The sequence below is a fragment of the Sminthopsis crassicaudata genome, chromosome 3 (assembly GCF_048593235.1).
Source record: "Sminthopsis crassicaudata isolate SCR6 chromosome 3, ASM4859323v1, whole genome shotgun sequence".
Lineage (NCBI taxonomy): Eukaryota > Metazoa > Chordata > Mammalia > Dasyuromorphia > Dasyuridae > Sminthopsis > Sminthopsis crassicaudata.
The window spans coordinates 342,540,648-342,562,034 of NC_133619.1; the positions used below are offsets into that span (position 1 = coordinate 342,540,648).

The window sequence follows — 21,387 nt, forward strand, 5'->3', positions numbered from 1 at the left end:
AGAAGCTAAGAGTTCTGTAGTCAAGGAATTAACATTCCAGTTAACCATAATTGATATATGACAACAATAAGCATAATGAGACAATTCAGTTATTTTGGACCTAAATTAAAAGATTCAACAAATTTGTAGACCCTGTCAAACCTAGCAGTCAATAAACTGATATGGCTTTCAAAGACCCCAGGTCAGCTCTACAAATAAAGGAGACATTAAGAAATACTTGTGCATAGGAGAACTATATACTTGAATGAATACTTTTTTAAAAAATCAAGTAAATTACCTTTGGGGGATTTAGTCCAATAATACTGTTATATAAAATGACTGTCACCAAAAAAATGCAGTCTCATTTCTCTTGGATCACAGGTCTTAGGAGGAAAAAATCTTTCCCATCTTCTTCTCACAAAGTCTGCTAATATAATAAATCAGCCACTCAATTTTAAGTTCTGCTAAATATAATTTCATTGCAAGACACTAATACACATGCAAAATACTATAGCTACAATCTCAGACATATTAACAGTCCTTTAATCTCTATCAGAAAATCCCATAGCATCACTGAACACCTATAATATCCTTTCTATGTTCAAATTCCTGAAAAAGCTAAGTGATCTATTTTTCAACTTCATTACATGGCTTCTTACATCACAATATTCCCTCTTCATTACTCTGGATATCACAGACTTGCTCAACAAAATGTTTCATACTGCATGAACTCCACACAATACCTGCAGACTGCAAAATTTCTGTTAGAATATTTTTTTTCTCCATTTTTATTTTAATCAGCCCTCATAGCTCACTGCCTTCCCTTCTAATTAGTAGATCTTGATTTGCCACTTTTGGAAGGGACTACATATATTAAGTCATTATAATAGAACTATCAAAAGAAAGGAAGGTGAAATAGATATTTCTGTTTCACCTCAAGTGATTCTGGGCAAGATCACTGGTTTTTCAAGCTAGACAACATTAACCTCACATAGGCAAAGAGCCACCATTATTCAACGCTGCAAAGACGTATTAAAATAATAATAATTTACCAGACAAAAAAGTACTTTACTAATCTTTTTCTGATATAAATACGGTCCAATTATCAAAGCCAGGAAGTCATAAAGTTGAGCAAAAGGACTATAGTTAAATAGGACTAATGAAATTGTATGTAAAAGCTTGAAAATAAAATCCTTTCAATCAGAATACAGCAATTCTATTTCTAAACTGTTTTAGGATCACAATAACAATAGTTCAATGAACAAATAATGGAGATAAAAAAAATCATATTATTATTTCAAAAAATGGAGGAAAAGCCGCTCTCTGATAACATGCAGCATTCATTTGTTTAAAAAAAATCTTTTTAAGTATTGTTATAGAGACCTCCTTTATAATAATGAAAAACACAACATTAAAGCAAAAACTAGCAATGTTTTAAGTTGAGAAACAGGATAATCTTCCCTAGGACACTCATGAGTAAATCAAGATTTCACCAAAATCTCCTCTATCATTTGCCATTTTTCTAGAAACTCTCCCACAAGTGATTAGACAAAGGAACAAAATGACAACTAATTTAAAATTAAAGCACAGACTTCAGGTAAATGGAGCAGTACTGTTTTTATTTGTAGGTGATGTGATGGTATACTTAAAGTCTCCCATAAATTACTGAATAAACTAATTAAGATGATTAACAGATTCACAGGAATAGCAGGATAAAATAATCAACTCCAAAATGAAAAACAATTGTATATACTACATGAAATTCTACCAAACACAAGGAAAACAATAGAAATCACATTAAAATAATTAATTTTAAAAAATCTTGTAGCTAACCGACCAAAACTTAAGTGAAAATTATGTAACTACAGCTATAAAATACTCATTATTGGAAATAAAAGAAAACATATAACTGCATAAATATTCTATGTTCATAGATAAGGCATGCCAAACTAAGGCTGATACATAGCACTGTATACTGGGCCTGGAATGAGGAAGACTTCTCTTCCTACTAAATTAAAATCTGGCCTCAGACACTTACTAGATGTGTGTCTCTGGATGAAACATACCAAGTTTAATGATCAATTTGTAAATTAAGCTGGAGAAGCAAATGGCAAACCACACACACACACACACACACACACACACACACACACCCTTTTTACAAAGATCCAATCCCACAAGAAGAAAACAAGAAGAATACATTAGCATACAAAAAAACACTAAAACCAGAAGAGTCACTACCCAGCCCTGAGGGAGCAAAACCCACAAAGATTTAAGAAATTGAATTTGAGGCTCTTAGATAAAGAGAGAAAAAGAAAAAGAAATAGTCTCAAGAAAATAGAGTGTTTGGGACAAATCCACAATGAGAAGAAAAAGTCTAAACAAAGATGGAAGAAAAAGATAAAACTAGGTATGTACCTATAAGTAAATCTAGTACATTTACTTTCCAATGTGATCTACAAGATTAATTTTATTTTCCCACTAGGTTCAATACGTGTAGATCTAATCTTATCTATAACCTAACAAATATGAAGGAGATCAAGATATACATCTATATGTATCTTAGAAAAAAAAAGAAAAGTTTTTTCTGGGTGCCATATTTTCCTGAATGAGAAAGTTTCTGTGCTTTTTTGTCTCTTTCATTGTTGTCATTATCCTTGTAAGCTGTAAAACTTTTTAACAATTCTAATCAACATCAGTATCTTCCATTTTATGATTTTCTTCATCTTTCTGTGTCAAAATTATATTTTACACTGATTATTTACTTCTAACATCTAATCTGAACTGATAGGATACCTGAGGAGGAAGGTCTACTCCTACATCTCAATTAAGTAATGTGATATAATTTGATGCTAGAGGTATTCTATCAATGAAATTAATGATCTTTTGACGTATTGTCTTTTCTCTGTTATCGATTTCTTTTTAATAAACCCAAAATAACCTTGCAAAAACAAACCAAAAAATGTTTCAAAAGGTCACTATAAAAGAACTAGTGAATTAACTTTTAGCTCTTCTTTGATTCTATCATTCTGTACTCCAAAAAAGTTGAAATGTTTTCCATCTCAGTAAGTTGTTGTTTCTTATCTACTCATCATAAAGTCACTTTTATTTTTTGTAATGTTGCTTTGTGTTGCCTATGTTCAGTCTCTTTAGATTCCTTGGGGGGGAAAAAAAAGTATTCATAATGTACTGAGGAAGCTTTACATAACTCACTAGTCTTTGGCCCCTTTCATTTTTTTTTTTCACCAAACCATATTTTTACACACACACACACACACACACACACACACACACACACACACACACACACACACTCACACTTTTTTTTCCTTCTCATCCTCTGTACCCACCTAAACACTAAAATCACTAAGGTATGATCAAAGGTCATTTCTAGACTTGTATTTCTGCAATTTTCTCCACTGCCTCATTCCTTTCTACAGATATTTGAATATAACATGTAAACTGTCTTCTTGGTGGAAACCTTTCTAGCATCTTCCATGAGCACTTCAAAGTAGAATGAAGAAGTATTCCATGAAATAATACCTCTTTTTGCTTTTGTGTTCATGCTACAGTCAACTCTTTTCTGTTCAGATTCACCTTTCCATGATCAATCAATGTCTATTCTTGTGATTTTCTTTGGTCTGTGGGTTTTTCTTTATAAATACAATGTCAAAATGCCTGTGATTCAGTGCCTCCAGAAATATATGAACACATTGGCTTGATAGACAAAAATCTCATAAGATTTTAACAACTGTTAAATTATTTGGAGATTATTTTTAAAACCCCAAACAACATTATTTATTTTATCATTTTTTTTTCTTCAGTGTTGTTGCTACTACCACAAGGAAAATTTAAAGAGACTGCATAGATCTCAAGGCATTTGGCATCAGAATTATTTGTTTTCTGGGTTACTGTGACCAAAGAATTCATTTGGTTATTATCCAACTCTGCTGATGACTCTTCCTGTTCTTAAGTTAGGCTAGTTTTCAAATATTATTAATTGCTGCGACAAGGCTCTTCAGCTTCATAGAACCTGCAAGAACTTATATACAGTTGATATAATGCTTTGAGAATCCAGAGTCATCACCATGTCATTCTGAAATAGTTAGCATTTCTACAGAGAATCACCAAATTAATGTCCCCAAAGTACCCTTATAATTGGAGCACTCTCCTTCAAGGACTAACAATTGTTTCTCTATTAAATAACATCTTAAATTCAGTTTGCAAGGTCTTCACAATTTTAATCTGTTTTTAACAAATAAACAATTCCTTAAACCAACATTTTAATATGTATGTACCATCGATATGATATGGATATCTAGAAACATTAATGAGCCAAAAATTCAATGATAAAGGAAAAAAAAATAAATCTGAGGAAGGAAGTAAACAAGTTTCCATGACAGATTTTCCTTGATTATCACTGTGCCTTAAGAATCTCTGCAACAATTATATGTTGTATTCCTTTGACACATGCTGTATTATAATGTTTATTTTTCTGGGTACATGTCTAGTCTCTCTAATGAGTTTACAGTCGTAAACTCTTCAAGGGCAAAGACATTCATAGACCCTCTCTGTAACAACATTGCTTAAGAAATAGTAGGCTCTTAATAAACAGTTTATGATAAAGTAAATAGCTACAAGAAGAATAATATGTAAAGAATCAAAAATATAAAAGGGCTTAGAAAAAGAAAAAAAAAAGACACTAAAAGGACTTTTTAGACATAGAGCAGCAGCTGAGAACAAGTAAGTGTTGGGGAATTAACCAGTTTTGATATTTAAAATAAAAATCATTTAAAGGAAGATTTTGGGTATAGGAAAAAGGCACAACTCAAGATGCAATCTAGAGGGTTAGTATAGTTTTATACATATACTAGAAAATACTAGAGTCAGTCACTCATTTCCTCAAGGGTAGTAACACATTTAAATCCTAACTTCTGGATGACTGGATGAAAATTAGAAAAAAGGGAGAGAAATTAGGCTAATCGAGCAACCAGCATTTATTAATACTTATGTTGCACACACAGTGGTAGGTGTTAGCCAAAGATAAAAAGAAAAAGAAGTCTCCTCAAAGAGGTACAGGAGAAACAAAATATGTACAAAGCACACTCAATAGGTAAGAAGATTCTTGGGTCAACAACAGAGCTGAATGCTGTTATTTTATTATTTGGCTTAAGTTTTCAATCTACTAACGTGGCAAACTAAGATCTCCCTTGGTCACAATGCTATTTACTGTAATATAAAGTATAAATAGTTTATATAAAGAGGTAACTGGATGTGGCAATTGTGATCAGTGTTTCCAAAATGGAAGCAGTACCATGACTCCAATGAGTATATGATTAACAAACTCTAGATAGACTCATTCAATGCTTCCTATTTAGTCCATTTGGGGGCTAGATTTCAACACAGCCAGCCACACCTATTCTACACCCATTAAAATTCATAAGTCCCTACTTCACTCTTTTCCTACTGCTATGATAACCTCCCTAATTCTTCCCTGCTCCAGTAGGTACAAGTCTCTCCATGCTATTATAGTCCAACTCAACCCTAGGCAACTACAGCAGTAGTTATACAGGTAATACTTGGTAATTTGTCAACATATGCACAGGATGTTTAATTGCTTTCCGCCCAGATGAGCTTTAGACTCAGGCAAGCACTCACAGAAGCTACCCTCTACACTATTGGAACATGATAGTGAAAAACTTTCCTATTTTTTCAAAATGGCCTTTTGCATTTTGGGCAGGAAAAAAGTGGTGTTTTATGTCAAGAAATCATTAGCCTATATTACCCCAAGCCCATCTTTCTTATGAACTTCTACCCTAGTTGTGTTAAAGTTATCACCATATTATAAGTCACCCAGATTCACTTTTGTACACCTTATATATCTAAGCAGTTGCCATATATTGTTGTTGTTATCTCCACCCCTGGTTCAGAGTCTAATCTCTGAGATTCCTAATTGGTCTCTTTAAACCATCCTCCACATACCTTCACCAGAGATTTTTCTTGAATAACAAGCCTAACTATGTCTTCTGCCTACACAATAAATTCCAATGGCGCCCTTACTATCAATATGGTAAAATACAAAGTCCTTTGTTTAATATTTACAAAGTTATAAATGTGAAAAAAAATTGGTACTGGTTAAGAAATAGAGAAGTTGATTACTAGAATAGATTTAGAAGAACATAGCACAGTAACTTAGTATTCAGTAAATCGAAGTTATCACAACTAATAAGAGTAAAAATTTATTATTAAAAAAAATTGATGGAAAAAGAGAAGAAAGTACTTTGGCAGAAAGTAGATAGGCAATGACCAACATTTCACACAACATACAAAAATAAACTCAAAATGGATATGTGACTTAGATATTAAAAAAAAAAAAGATATGTTTAGAGCAAGACTGAAGAAATTACACATCAAATATACCAAAAAATTGAAGAATTAATAACCGAGAGAAACAGAAAGGCTAGAGAAAATGGTAAAATAAGTAATTTTAATTAAATTATATTAAAAATATTTTACATAATGATGACTCCACTAAAATTAGAAGAAAAGTATGAAACTAGAAAAAAAAAGAAAAAAAAAAAAAAACCTTTGCAGCAAGTTCCTTTGATAAAACTTTCATTTCTAACATTTAGAGGAAATTTGAATCAAACTTACAAGACAAAGAGCCATTCATCAATCATTTAAGCAAAAGGAAGAAGTAGGAAGGGCAGATAGGTGGCCCAGTGGATAGCATGTTGGACCTGGAATCAGGAAGACCAGCTTACTGAGCTCTGACAGCTCTCAGAATGTGACTTAAACAAAGTTTGACTCAGTTCCTCATCTGCAAAGGGCAAATCACTCTAATATTTTAGGGCAGCTAGGTAGTGTAGTGGATAGAGCACAGGGTATGGAATCAAGAAGACCCATCTTGGGGACTTCTGGCCAAGATGGCAGTGTGGAGGCAGACAGCTGCATGAGTTCCATGTTTTCTCTCAGGACTTACTTCATGACAAGCCTCTGAGTTAATGCTTGACCAGAAAAGAAACCCACAAAAATCACCAACAGGCGACATCCTTGAAATTCGCCAGAGAAGGACTGTGTTTGCTCGGGGAGGGTAGAACAAACTGGGTGCAGATTGAGGGCAGGCAAGCCAGAGCGAGACAGACAGCTCACACAGTTCAGACCTGAGGGGGAAGGGGTACGATCTCTACCGTTCTGCAAAAAGACTTTTACCCCAGTGTGGATATTCTGTCTTGGCAGCAAGCCAGGAGCAGCAGAGAGGGTGTAAACACCGGAGGTGAAGATTAAAACCCCAGAAAGCTAGAGTCTCTCAGAACACGGCCACCCCCAACCCCCACCTGGAGTGACTCTGAGTTCTCAGAGCCTCAGAGCTCAAACTCAGTGTAGCCATTGCTGTCCTATTAGTGGCACTCTACTGCCCTACCCCCCAGTCTGTAGAGGAAGCCCATTAACACCATCCAGCTCCATCCCCCCCAAAACAGAGCAATTACTTCTCTTGTCAATTTGTTTTCTTCGATTCCGCTCTTGCCAAAATGAACAAAAAATTCAAAAGGGCTCTAACCATTGACAGCTTCTGTATGAGAGAGCAGACTTCAAATACTGAGGAGACTAAAAACAGACTGTCCCCAGAGGAATCCCCTAAGAAGGATATGATCTGCTGCTCAATACATAAGACTCTCATAGAGGAAATCAAAAAGGCTCTCACAAGAGAGCTAGAAGAGAAATGGGAAAAGGAAAGGGAAGCTTGGAAAGAGAGCCTGGAGAAGTCATCCAGAGTGGATAAAGAGATCAAATCATGGAGAAACAAAATTAGAGAATTGGAAAAGGTAAACAACTCCAAGGAAAACAGGATTAGTGAGCTAGATAAAGAAATCGGCTCTCTAAAAAATAAAACGGGATAAAATGGAAAAAAAATTCCATAGAAGAAAAAAACTCACTTATAAAAACACAATTGGACAATTACAAAAAGATATAAAAAAAAAAGTGAGTGAAGAAAATACATTATTGAAAATTAGACTCGAACAAGTACAAATGAATGATTCAAGGAGAAACCAAGAGGTAGTCAAGCAAAACCAGAGAAATGAAACAATTGAAAAGAATGTCAAGTACCTTATTAGAAAGACAACAGACCTGGAAAACAGATCCAGGAGAGACAATTTGAGAATAATCGGACTCCCTGAAAAATGTGAGGAAAAAAAGAGCCTGGACACTATTTTCCAGGAAATTATCAAAGAGAACTGCCCAGACGTTTTGGAAACAGAGGGTAAAATAGACATTGAAAAAATTCATCAATCACCTACTGAAAGGGACCCTAAAATCAAAACGCCAAGAAATATAGTGGCCAAGTTCAAGAACCATCAGACAAAAGAAAAAATATTGGAAGCTGCTAGAAAAAAGCAATTCAGATATGGAGGAGCCACAATAAGGATAACCCAGGATCTACCAGCGTCCACATTAAAAGAACGAAGGGCCTGGAAAATGATATTCCAAAAAGGCTAAGGAACTTGGTATACAGCCAAGAATAACTTACCCAGCAAAAATGAGCATCGTTTTCCAGGGAAGAAGATGGACATTTAACAAAATAAATGAATTCCATTTATTCTTGAGGAAAAAACCAGACCTACATAAAATGTTTGATCTTCAAATACAGAACTCAAGAGATTTCAAAAAAGGTAAAAAGAAATCTTGAGAATTATATTTCTGCCATAAAAATATGTAAAGAACATATGTATAATTTGTCCTAGAAACTGGAGGTGGAAAGGAAATTATATCATAAAAAAGTGTAAAGTGGTGGTACTACATCTCATGCAGAGGCAAAGCTAACCTATTATAACTGAGAGAAAGAAAGGAGGGAGATGAACATAGTGTGTATCAATAGACATATTCGATTTATGGTGAAACTTCTTCCACTTCATTGAAAAGTGAGAGGGAAGGAGTAAGCTAAGGGGAAGGGAATACAGAAATTGTGAGGAAAAGGGGTAAAATAAGGGGAGGAACTTTAAGGTGGGGGAGGGATACTAAAAAGAGAGGGCTGTGAAAAGCAAGTGTTGTTCACAAGTTTAATACTGGGTAGGGGGGTAAGAGGGAAGGAAAGGGGAAAAGCATAAGCAGGGGTTAACAGGATGGCAAGCAATATAGAATTAGTCATTCTAACCATAAAGGTGAATGAGGCAAACTGCTTCATAAAGTGGAAGCAGTTAGCAGACTGGATTAAAACTCAGAATCCTACTATATGTTGTTTACAGGAAACACACCTGAAACAGGGTGATACATTCAAACTAAAAGTAAAAGGGTAGAGCAGAATCTACTATTCTTCAGGTGAAGCCAAAAAAGCAGGGGTAGCCATCCTCATCTCAGATCAAGCAAAAACAAAAATTGATCTAATTAAAAGAGATAAGGAAGGGCATTATATCCTACTAAGGGTAGCATCAATAATGAAGCAGTATCAATATTAAACATATATGCACATAGTGGTGCAGCATCTAAATTCTTAAAAGAGAAATTAAGAGAGCTGCAAGAAGAAATAGACAGCAAAACTATAATAGTGGGAGATCTCAACCTTGCACTCTCAGAATTAGATAAATCAAACCACACAATATAGGTTAGGTTCACAGGGCAAGATAGTGAATAAAAATAGCAATCTAGTGTTTGACAAACCCAAAGATCCCAACTTTTGGGATAAGAATTCATTTTTTGACAAAAACTGCTGGGAAAACTGGAAATTAGTATGGCAGAAACTAGGCATGGACCCACATTTAACACCACATACTAAGATAAGATCAAAATGGGTCCAAGATTTAGGCATAAAGAACGAAATCATCAATAAATTGGAGGAACATGGGATGGTTTACCTCTCAGACTTGTGGAGGAGGAAGGAGTTTGTGTACAAGGGAGAACTAGAGACCATTATTGATCACAAAATAGAACATTTTGATTACACCAAATTAAAAAGTTTCTACACAAACAAAACTAATGCAAACAAGATTAGAAGGGAAGTAACAAATTGGGAAAACATTTTTACAGTTATAGGTCCTGATAAAGGCCTCATCTCCAAAATATACAGAGAATTGACTTTAATTTATAAGAAATCAAGCCATTCTCCAATTGATAAATGGTCAAAGGATATGAACAGACAATTTTTAGATGATGAAATTGAAACTATTTCCACTCATATGAAAGTGTTCCAAATCACTATTGATCAGAGAAATGCAAATTAAGACAACTCTGAGATATCATTACACACCTGTCAGATTGGCTAAGATGATAGGAACAAATAACGAAGAATGTTGGAGGGGCTGTGGGAAAATTGGGACACTGATGCATTGTTGGTGGAGTTGTGAAAGAATCCAACCATTCTGGAGAGCAATCTGGAATTATGCCCAAAAAGTTATCAAAATGTGCATACCCTTTGACCCAGCTGTGCTACTACTGGGCTTATATCCCAAAGAAATACTAAAGAAGGGAAAGGGACCTGTATGTGCCAAAATGTTTGTGGCAGCCCTTTTTGTAGTGGCTAGAAACTGGAAAATTGAATGGATGTCCATCAATTGGAGAATGGTTGGATAAATTATGCTATATGAATGTTAGGGAATATTATTGTTCTATAAGAAATAACCAACAGGAGGAATACAGAGAAGCTTGGAGAGACATCAACTGATACTCAGTGAAACGAGCAGAACTTGGAGATCATTACACACTTCAACAATGACACCGTATGAGGATGTATTCTGATGGAAGTTGATATCTTCAACATAGAGAAGAGCTAATCCAATTCCAAATGATCAATGATGGACAGAATCAGCTACACCCAGAAAAGGAACACTGGGAAATGAGTGTAAACTGTGAGCATTTTTTTGTTTTGTTTTGTTTTGTTTCGTTTCTCTTCCCAGATTATTTTTACCTTGGGAAATCAATCCTTCCTTTGCAACAACAACAAAATTCAGTTCTGCACATATATATTGTACCTAGGATATACTATAAGATATTTAATATGTATGGGAATGCCTGCCATCTAGGGGAGGGGGTGGAGGGAAGGATGGGAAAAACTCAGAACAGAAAGGAGTACAAGGGACAATGTTGTTAAAAAAAAAAAAAAAAAAAATTACCTATGCATATGTACTGTCAAAGAAAATGTTATAATTTTAAAAATTAATAAACAACAAAATAAAAAAAAAAGAAAAAAGAAGACCCATCTTCATGAACTCCAATCTAGTCTCAGCTACTCAACCTTAGGCAAAATCACTTAAACCTGTCTGCCTTAGTTGCTCTTCTAAAATATGGGCTGGAGAAGAAAATGACAAATCACCAGTATCTTTGCCAAGAAACCCCCTAAATAGGACAATGAAGAGTTAGACACAATTGAAAAAAACTAAAGAAAAATGGAATAAGCAATTTTCAGAGGAAGATATACATGCTATCAATATTCTTTATGAAAAATACTATTAATTAATAATAATGAAGGAAACAAATTAAAATACCTCTAAAGTACTACATCTTAAACCCTTCAGATTGGCTAAGATAATGAAAAAAGGAAAATCACAAATGCCAGAGGGAACATGGAAAAAAAGCTATATATAGAACAAATCTAACCTATACATATTCTTTGGCCAAACAAAACCACTACTAAATCTATATCCCCAAAGAGATTAAAAAAAAAAAAAAAAAAAGAGGGGAAAGACCCATATGCACAAGAACATTGCATAGCAATTCTTTTTGTAGAATGAAGAATGGGAAATTGACAAGACATTCATCAGCTGAGGAATAATAGTTAAACAACTTTGGTATGTCAAACAGAAGATTATTCTACTACAGGGGTTCTCAAACTACGGCCCGCAGTCCAGATGCGGCACTCTGAGGACATTTATGCAGCCCGCTGGGTTATGGCAAATGGGCTGAGAGGCTGAGACAGAATGTGAGTTTTTGTTTTTACTACAGTCTAGCCCTCCAACAGTCTGAGGGACAGTGAACTAGACCCCTATTTAAAAAGTTTGAAGACCACTGTTCTACTATAAGAAATGATGAAGAAGATGGTTGTAGAAAAACAAAGGAAGACTTGTATGAAGAGATACAAAGTGAAGTGAGAAGAACTAGGAGAACAATTTATACAACAGCAATAACATAAAAAATAAATCAAAATTTTGAGAATTTATGAAGCAGCAATAATGTTAAAAAAAAAAAAAGAAAAAAATTCAAAATTTTCAGTAATTTGATAGACAAAATGATTAACCACCACTCTAAAAGACTCATGATGAAGTATAATTCATTCACATAGAGAACTGACTTACTCACAATATAAAAACTACATTTTCTTCTTTTCCTTTTTTATTTTTTTTATTGGGGGGCAGGATTTAAGAAAGGGTGGATAGGTGAGAGATGCAAGGCTAATGCAGGAATTTGCTTTTCATGGTTATACAATGTGAGAAATGAGTATTTCTCTCTTATATTTAATAATTAATCATTGTATTAGGACTGTGTAGGGCAAATAACGTGGTATCTCAGAAACTATCTGCTAAAGTATATGAAACCTTAGGCTTCAGTTTAGATTTCCTAAAAATCACATGACCCTAAAGAAAGTTAACTGGAAATCCCCATATACAAATAGCATCCCTCCCCAGACATCATCACTTCACATGTATAGACCAATCAATTTTAAGATCAATGGGTAGTGGGTGGTCTGTGGTTTTATGCTATATAACCAACTCTTCTGCTTCTGTAAAATCTGTCTTCTCTCATTGGACTTCCCAGAAGAAGACTACCCAATTCTCCTGAGAGGTCTCACAGTAGTCATTTTGAGTAAGGTCTTTGTACACCCTATACAGGACCAAGGTGGAGTTTTTTTTTTTTTATTCTTTTCTACCTCCTCATCCAGACATCAACCAGAGTATAAAGTCTCCACACCAAGGTCTAATCAGGCAGTAAAAGAAATTCTAAGTTTAGGTTAATGGGCATATTTCCATTCATTGTGCTTGTTCAGATAGATCTTGCTAAATATTGATTCTTCCTATTAACAAGATAGGTGATGCAAAATTGATGTCTCTTTGATCAAGATTTGAGTAACCTCATCACTTATCAGAAGATCGTCCACCTCCCATTTGATTTACCAATGAGAGGTAAATAGCATCCCTGAGGAACTTCATCTTTAAAGAGTACATAAACTCTGACTGTTATTAAGGGGAGAGGGGGGGTTGACTTAAAAGAGAAGGGACACCTCTTTAGGTAAATGAGAAAAGGTTGAAGAACGAGATTAACTGTCAGAAAGAATCTGAGTATATATAGCTTGACTTTATCATGTGCTGGGGGAAAAAAAATTACCTATAAATTCCATCCTTTCCCCCAAAACAAAAAGAGTCTTCTAAATTAATGAACCATATTTAACCAAAGGACAATGTATTTGGCAATAGAGGGAAACTTAAGGTTCATTTAGTACAACCCCCTTATTTGACAGATGAAGAAAATAAAGCAAACAAAACTTAAGTGACTTATCCAGGATTAACATAGTTTTTCTTTGCTCTCTAGAGCACAGAATTTCTTATAATGTTAATAAACAAATGAAAAAAAAATCTCCTACTATTTTAAACTTCCACATTTTATGTATTTTCATAAGGTATGTAGTATCAGTAAATGGCATATGTTTCATTTATAAATAATGAAATATAAATATTAAGGGAGTGTATGTTAAAAAATATTAACTGATGGGGTAATAGGATCAAGAAAGTTTGAACATCACTAATGATGATGACTCAATACAGAAGAAAAACAGATTCTAGCTTCTTAAACTGTGATACTTCATATGGGGTCTCACATTTATGATTTATTATCAATAAACATAAAGATCTGTATGCCTATGTACCTCAGGTCATATAAAAATTTCTTAGACAAAAAAATGTCAAGAATGGAAAAAGTTTAACAAGCCTTAATGTAGGTAATAATACCAAGTTCTGAAGGAGAATGTCTAGTGAGTAGTGACGTTTAAAGCACTCAGCCAGAAGTAATCATAAGTGAATGAAGTCCTTGATTCCTTCCACCCCTACTATATCTTAATTGCCTTCAAAATAGCAATTCTTATTTCAGTCTCTATAGTATTGGTTAGGCTATTACCATCATTGAAAATATTCATTTCCTCTTTAGTCATCCTCTATCCATAGCCTATCATTCACATCAAAGGGCTAAGTCAAATCTTAAATTTTTCTTTATTCTCAAATTCCATTATGATCTTCTTGTGCACCCCAAAGGTTTTTAATATAATATTGGGTGGGAAATAATTATGGATTCATGAAAACAACCAATAAACTTTTAAAAACTCAGAGATAATCCAGGAAAATACTTCTCACTTCTCCAGGGCAGCTAAGTGGTGCCGTGAATACAGCATTAGCCCTGAAGTCAGGAGGACCTGAGTTCAAATTTGACTTCGGACACATAACACTTTCTAGATATGTAACCCGGGCAAGTCACTTAACCCCAATTGCCAGGGGGGAAGGGAGGGGAAAGAAAAGAAAGGAAAAATACTTCTCCAAATATAAATATTAAGATTTTAACAAGAAAGTAAGTAATCTTGCTTAGATATGCATTAACACTATAAAAATATAGCTATTAAAGGAGAAGGGCAGTCAACTACCCTAGGAAATAAGAGAATAAAATAAGGAAGATTTGTCTCCCTGAGTTCAAATTCAGTCTCAGAAATTTGATAGCTCTTCTTTGCTTCATTTCATCTATTATAAAACAAACCATCAAATCACTCCAGTATCTTTGCCAAGAAAATCCCCAAAAATGATCATGAAAAGGAGGATGTGACTGAAAACAAGAAAAACAACAAAGCAGAAAAAAGACATAAGAAAAACAAGGCACTGCTTTTAGCAATGGTAAAGAATAACAGCACCTTCCCAATAGAAAATGCTAATCCAATCTAAACTTGGAAATATCAATCTTGACATAGGCAAAACTGCTTATTTAAATCAAAGTGGACAAATGCTAAAATAGGGGTTGAGGAGACACCAAAAAAATTGATTATGGGTTAGAAATTCTCAAATTTCTGTGTCATTTTACATTTGCTATGTTTTTTAGAATAATTCTAATCATACTATCCTTAGTCCCTCTCTGTCATGGATATCCAGTATCAATAATTGCTAAAGAATTTTAAAAAGAAAAAAGAAAAAAAAAAACAATTGCAGCATTTATAAAGAAATAATTAGTGGAATAGTGTGGTACAATGCATTAATTTAAACTTTATTTATTCACCTTACTGTTTCATGTATTTTTTTTCAAATAAATTCTCCAAATACATATATCCACGCAGAAAAATACCCACCATATTAATCTATCTATCTATGTATAGATGGGAGGGGTGGGAGAGAAGGAGAAAGAGAGAGAAAGTCTAGCAGAAAAATATTAGAAGTGGAAAGAGGTACATAAGACATTCCTATAGGAGAAAGAAAAAGGATTTTCCTATTGATGGATGAGTGTTTACTTTTTCTTTCTTTCTTTTTTTTAAGAATGAAAACCAGAAGGAACCTAGGGTCAAGACAATCACAGAAGCAATTGAGCTTAAGAGGAATCAACAAAAATTTGCCAATTTAAAAAATCTGTTTACTTCATATGGAGCAGCAACAAAATCAGGAAGTATGGCATAAATAGAACTACTAAAAAAACCAAATGCTACCCCTATTATATTTTATCTAAGTGACCCTGAGTAAGTTGTTTTACTGTCTCAGTGCTTTAGGACAGTGGAGTCAAATTCAAATATAGACATGGATCCCTACAGTGGTATTTTGACTTAGAAAATCAAAAATTAGCATGAACTATGTGGTAATATTTTTTTTTATTTTGTTAATTGTTTCAGGATTATGAGGATTATAATTATAATCAATGAGGATTATAGAAGTTGCCATAAGCAACTTTCCTATCCCGCCACACAAATTATAAAGGTAGTAAATGGTGACAACTAAAATTGTTTACAAGGAGAAGAGGAAAAAACAAACAAACACAGGGAACAATTCTAATCACCACTAGGCAAGATATACAGATCAATTCCTTTTTTGGATAAATTTATTCCATAAACAAGAGGTCCCATGAAATGGAAGGAAATAATCTTATGAAACAATTATTTTTAGTTTTTGATTCCAGGGAAAAGAAACAGATTGGAAAGAGATGAACAACAAAAACCATCTAAAATGTACCATATGTACGTACATATACCATATGTATATGCGGAATGACACTCACTGTCTGATGTCCTAAGTTGAGTCTGGCATTAAAAAAGTTACTGAGTCTAAGTTTTATTAGTCATCCATTTATTGGATCACTTATAACACTCTATCATGTATATGTTTCTAAAAAACTAATTCCTCAAGTCTTTGGATAAATTTGTGATTCCTGGCATTTCAACTCTCTAAGATCGAGGGTTAACCAGAAATGTTCCAGGTACTGGGGAAATTCTGCTAAACAAATCTAACATCACGAATAGCAACATACAAAAAGATATCAATCCAAATTAAGTTAATTAGAAATCAGATCAGCCTTAGATGCAGGTTTTTAGACAGCATTCAAGGCACCAAATCAGTTTATATATTAGAAAACATTAATCCTGACACTGTCCTATACTAAAGCCAAAATATCTGGGACAAGTAATAGACTCTTCATTCATTCCTCACCAACATTATTACTTTTCCTAGATCATCTCTTAAGGTTTTTTTTTTTTTTGTTTGTTTTGTTTTGACAATGCAAGGCTTAAAATAAACTGTGGTACAATATTAAGACAAAGAGAATTAAGGTTTGGCTCATGCTGAGCCTTAATTAAATAATTATTTCAAGGACAAGAAAAAGGAATAAGATACGTACTGGAGGCCGGCCAGGACGACCCCTTTTTCTTTTCCCTTTGACCTCTGTTTCTTCAAGCTCACTGCCAGCATCTGAATGAGCAGTGGTTTCATTAGTTGAATCCCTAGAAAATAAAATATTAATTCAAATTATTTCTAGCCAGCAAAGTAAATAATAAATGATCACTGAGTTTCATATTTCTTTTTTTTTTTTTTGCCTTTATCTCCTTTTATAGTGGTTCAGTGATAAACTCATTTTTAAGACCATTCTGTAATCAAAACAAAAATGTTATTTTAGCCTTGGAAAAAAAATTAGTAATGCTATTTGTAGTTCTAAGCCATATATCTAAAAAATATAAAATGAAAAGGGAAAAAGACAAGAGAATGAACTAAAAGAACTCAAGGGAAAGTCTATCATGTGAAGAAAAACAAAAAACACTGGAAGTTTATTGTAGAAAACTGAAGAAACCAGGAAGAGAATATCAACATCTATGGTAAACCTAGACTTGTTATTAAGAGCTAGGGTAAAAGATACAAATTTAAATGAAAATCAAGTATTAAGTTTATCCTGTACAAATATCACACTAAAAATGAGGATAAATGCATCTTACAGTCTACTTGAAGATGCAACATTTACTCAAATAAGCCAAGTATAAGATAATTTGAGGGCAAGTATGGCGCTTCAAATTGGAAAGAATCAGTCCAGAATTTGTAGAAGTGACATCTAAATTAGTTCAGCACTTTCAAAAGCAGAAATGAGATGGGAAAATATTATAAGTCATCAGGGATAACATGTTAAAATGTACAAAAATAGGACATGGAATGTCAGAGTGAGTAAAATCTCAGAGACTATTTTAGCTAGGACAGTGAAAAATGAGAAAAGAAGTAATATGAAATAAATCCAAGAGACATATCTTTCTTCTTATAGAAGGGATAACAATGCTACAAGAAAACTGGGAACTAGGACAGAGTTGTCCTTGAAAATTACAAAAGGAAAAGTAATTAAACAATTTTCCCAAATTAGCCAATAAGGGCTCTGAGTCTGAAACTTGGAGAAGCAATACCTTTCTTTCTTCTATTCAGAGATGATAGTCAAACCAACTCCTGAACTAGAGTGTGGGGCAGAGTTGTGCTTGCTAAAGAAGATAACCTATGGCCCAAATCAACTGCTCCATACATAACCAGCAGGCCACAGAAACAAAGTATATCCCCATTTGCCCACGGGATAAAGGACCTCATATTACCAGAAATTCTGACCATCTGGACCTGCCCATGTCACTTCTTCCCATTCCAGTTTTATTTCACTTATTGCTCCTCTCATTTGCCCAGATTGAATAGGACTTCACAATCTGTCTCTAACTTCTTTCTAATTGAATTTTATATTACTGCTCTTCACACACTACAGATTCTAGCCAAACCAGCCTTCTTGCTGCTCATCTCCCATGTCTGTGCTTATGCAATGTCCCTAATTCTTGAAATGTTCATGTTACTTAATTCTACTTCTAAAAATTCTTTAAAGACTTAGTTCCATTATACCCAAAGGACTATAAATCCTGTGCTTCCTTGGGATTCAGCAGTGTCTCTACAGGGTCTATATCAAAAAAGGATCATAAAAGAGAGGAAAGGACCCAAATGTGCAAAAATGTTTGTAGCAGTCCTTTTTTACTGGCAAAGACCTGGAAATTGGATGCTCATCAACTGGGGAATGGCTGAACCATTAACCATATGTAAATATAATGCAATATTATTGTTCTATAACAATCACACTGATTTCAGAAAAGCCTGCAAACACTTATATGAACTGATGCTGAGTGAAGTAAGCAGACTTCACTCGGTCTGTACTTTGTTACACAAAATTTTGTAATGATTAATTGTAATGGAACTCTTTTCAACAATGAGATGATTCAAGATAATTCTAATAGACTTCTGATGAAAAGTATCACCCATATCCAGAGAGAACTATGGTGACTGAATGTGAATCAAAGCATAATATTTTTACTTCTTCTTGTTTGCTTGTTTTTGTATTTTTACTCTTTGATCTGATATTCCTTGTGCAACATGATAATACATTTAGAAGAATTGCACATGTTTTACCTATATTGGATTGTTTGCTCTCTTGTTAAAGCAGAAGTGGAAAAAGAGAGAGAAAAATTCAGAAAATAAGGTTTTGCGAAGGTGAATGTTGAAATTTATTTTTGCATGCATTTGGAAAAGCAAAATATTATTTTAAAAATTTTTAAAGAAAAAAAAAGACATTTTCATTAACCTCTATCAGATTGCTTGTTTTCTTGGGGAAATGAAGAGGGAAAGGAAGGAGGGAGAAAAGTTTGCAATACAAAGTCTTGCAAAAACGAATGTTGAAAACTATTCTTTACATGTATTAGGAAAAATAAAATATTATTGAGGAGGGGAAAAGACATTTCCAGTGTCACTTCTATATGAGGCCATTCCAACCTCATCTAACCCTTTTCAATTGTTGTTAGGTTAGTTTTGGCCTTTAAAAAAGCAGTTTCCATTTAGTGGGGGAAACGGTATCCTGCAAGAAATTTAAAGATAACGATATGGTAGTAACAAACTAAGACCAGACAAATCTTAGCTTTGCATTCAACCCTACAATCTTCTCCTGCATTCCCTCCCATTGATTCCATATTTTCCTCAGAAGATTCATTTAACTAAAATGCACAGGCTACCATCTATGCATTTTTTACCAGGCTATGTAATCTAGACTTCTCTAACTTGCTCCCAAGTGAATGATTCATATCTATCTTTTTTCAACTTCTTTTTATAAGTTGTTCTCTTCTATTAGGACATAAGTGCCTTATGAGCAAAAGCTATCTTACCTTTTTCTTATAATTGTATATGCAGTAGTTGCCACAATGTATATACATTAATAAATACTTGTGGACTGACAAAAAATTTATCCCTACCCCATTATTTTGTAGATAAATAATAAATTAATTAAATAAGGTTAAATTACTTAAGATCACACAAAAATTAAGTTTAAAGAAGAATTAAAATTTGAATCTACATCTTCTGACTCCCTATCTAGCAAGTCCTAAATACCAATCACAAACAACACCAGAAGGCCACACTGCAAGTTGCCAAAAAGACTACAGGATCTGAAGACTTCATGGTACAGTAAAAAGGGAACTTATCTCAGGTCATAAGATCTAAATTCAATTCCTGACTGTACTACTTACATCTCTAAATGTCAATTTCTTCATCTGCAAAATTCAGGTGTTGAAATACATGGCTTCTGAGGTTTCCTCCAGCCCTAGATTGGTAATATTATAATCTTTTATACATAAGAGTATATGGAAGTATCTGCAAATTTTCTGTTTCCTTGGTATATTATTTCAGGTCCCCATATATATATATATTACAAGAATCAATGAATATGACAGTTAGATTCCTGAGTTAGATTAGATAGTCTTGCTATAGTATATTCTTTCCAAATCTATGACATAGATAACTAGGCAAGTTGTCTTTCACAAATAAGGCAACCAAGACAGAGAAAATGAAATAATATGTCCAAAATGGCACTTGGGAAAGTAATAGAATAGGAAATGAAACCCCAATTCCATGTGACAGTAGACCACTTTTTACATATACCATCAGCTTTTCAACCTTGTTCCATCTTTATATTCTTAAAACTATCCTCTCTAGATCTACTAACCACATTAGGCTGAATGTTGCATAAGGGCATAAATTCTTTTAATTACTTTTAGATTTCTTTATAAAACCATCATTTTGGACATGAAATAGTTCTTTGCCTTAGAAAGGAACTTAGTACATGACTAATGAATAAAAGCATGTCCCTCCATTGCGTACTCAAATTTTTAACTCTACATTTGTTCTCTTCAGAAGAACTTGTCTATGCACTTCCTTTCCAATCCTCCATACCAAACTCATTACAAGCTTCCATCAAATCACAGCAATAAAATTCTTACATGCTTCAATATTAACAATCTATTATTATTACCTCAAAACCTATCCTGCACACAAATGGTAAATTAACTTTATTAAATTACCCTATCTTATCATGCTACCCTCCTTTCCTGGACACAAAAGTAGTTCAATAATTACCCATTTACTTAAAAACAAATGAGAAATTATTTATTGCAAATATTAAATTATTGTTTAATACACTGTTTTATTTCCAAATATTATTCCTGATCCTAATCCAGTGAGATACCCCTTTTACCAAAGAACAAAAAATAGAAAAAAAGCATTTCATGAACAAAGGAATCTTGCTATAAACCTATCTCAATTATTTAAGTAGTGTGATCTGAGACAAATTACATGTTATCTCTGATCTCAAAATTTCTCACATATAAAATGAGAAATTTGGAGGGGCGGAGCCAAAATGGCAGAGAGTTGACATGCCTTTTTCTGAGCTCTTCCCATATCCCTCAAATTAACAGCAAATTAAGCCTCTGACAAAACCCATAAATATTCAGAATGCAACAAATTTCCAGCAGAAGATACTTTGGAAGATCTTTGGAAAAGATCTGTTTCAATCAGGCACGGAAGGATGGAGGCGGGTTAAGAGAAAGCAGTGCACAGTCCCAGGGCAGTGTGGGATCCATGCAAGAAT

At 33.9% G+C, this 21,387-nt stretch overlaps 1 protein-coding gene across 2 annotated transcripts in view; it reads right to left on the reverse strand.

Annotated features, from left to right (window-relative positions):
* The window catches only part of STAG1 (STAG1 cohesin complex component), a 318,115-nt gene that overhangs the window by 165,657 nt on the left and 131,071 nt on the right, over nt 1-21,387 (reverse strand). For both annotated transcript variants that reach the window (XM_074301602.1, XM_074301601.1), the window contains exon 3: nt 16,813-16,915. In XM_074301602.1, the coding sequence (XP_074157703.1) occupies nt 16,813-16,915 (103 nt within the window). The remainder of the gene's footprint in view (nt 1-16,812; nt 16,916-21,387) is intronic.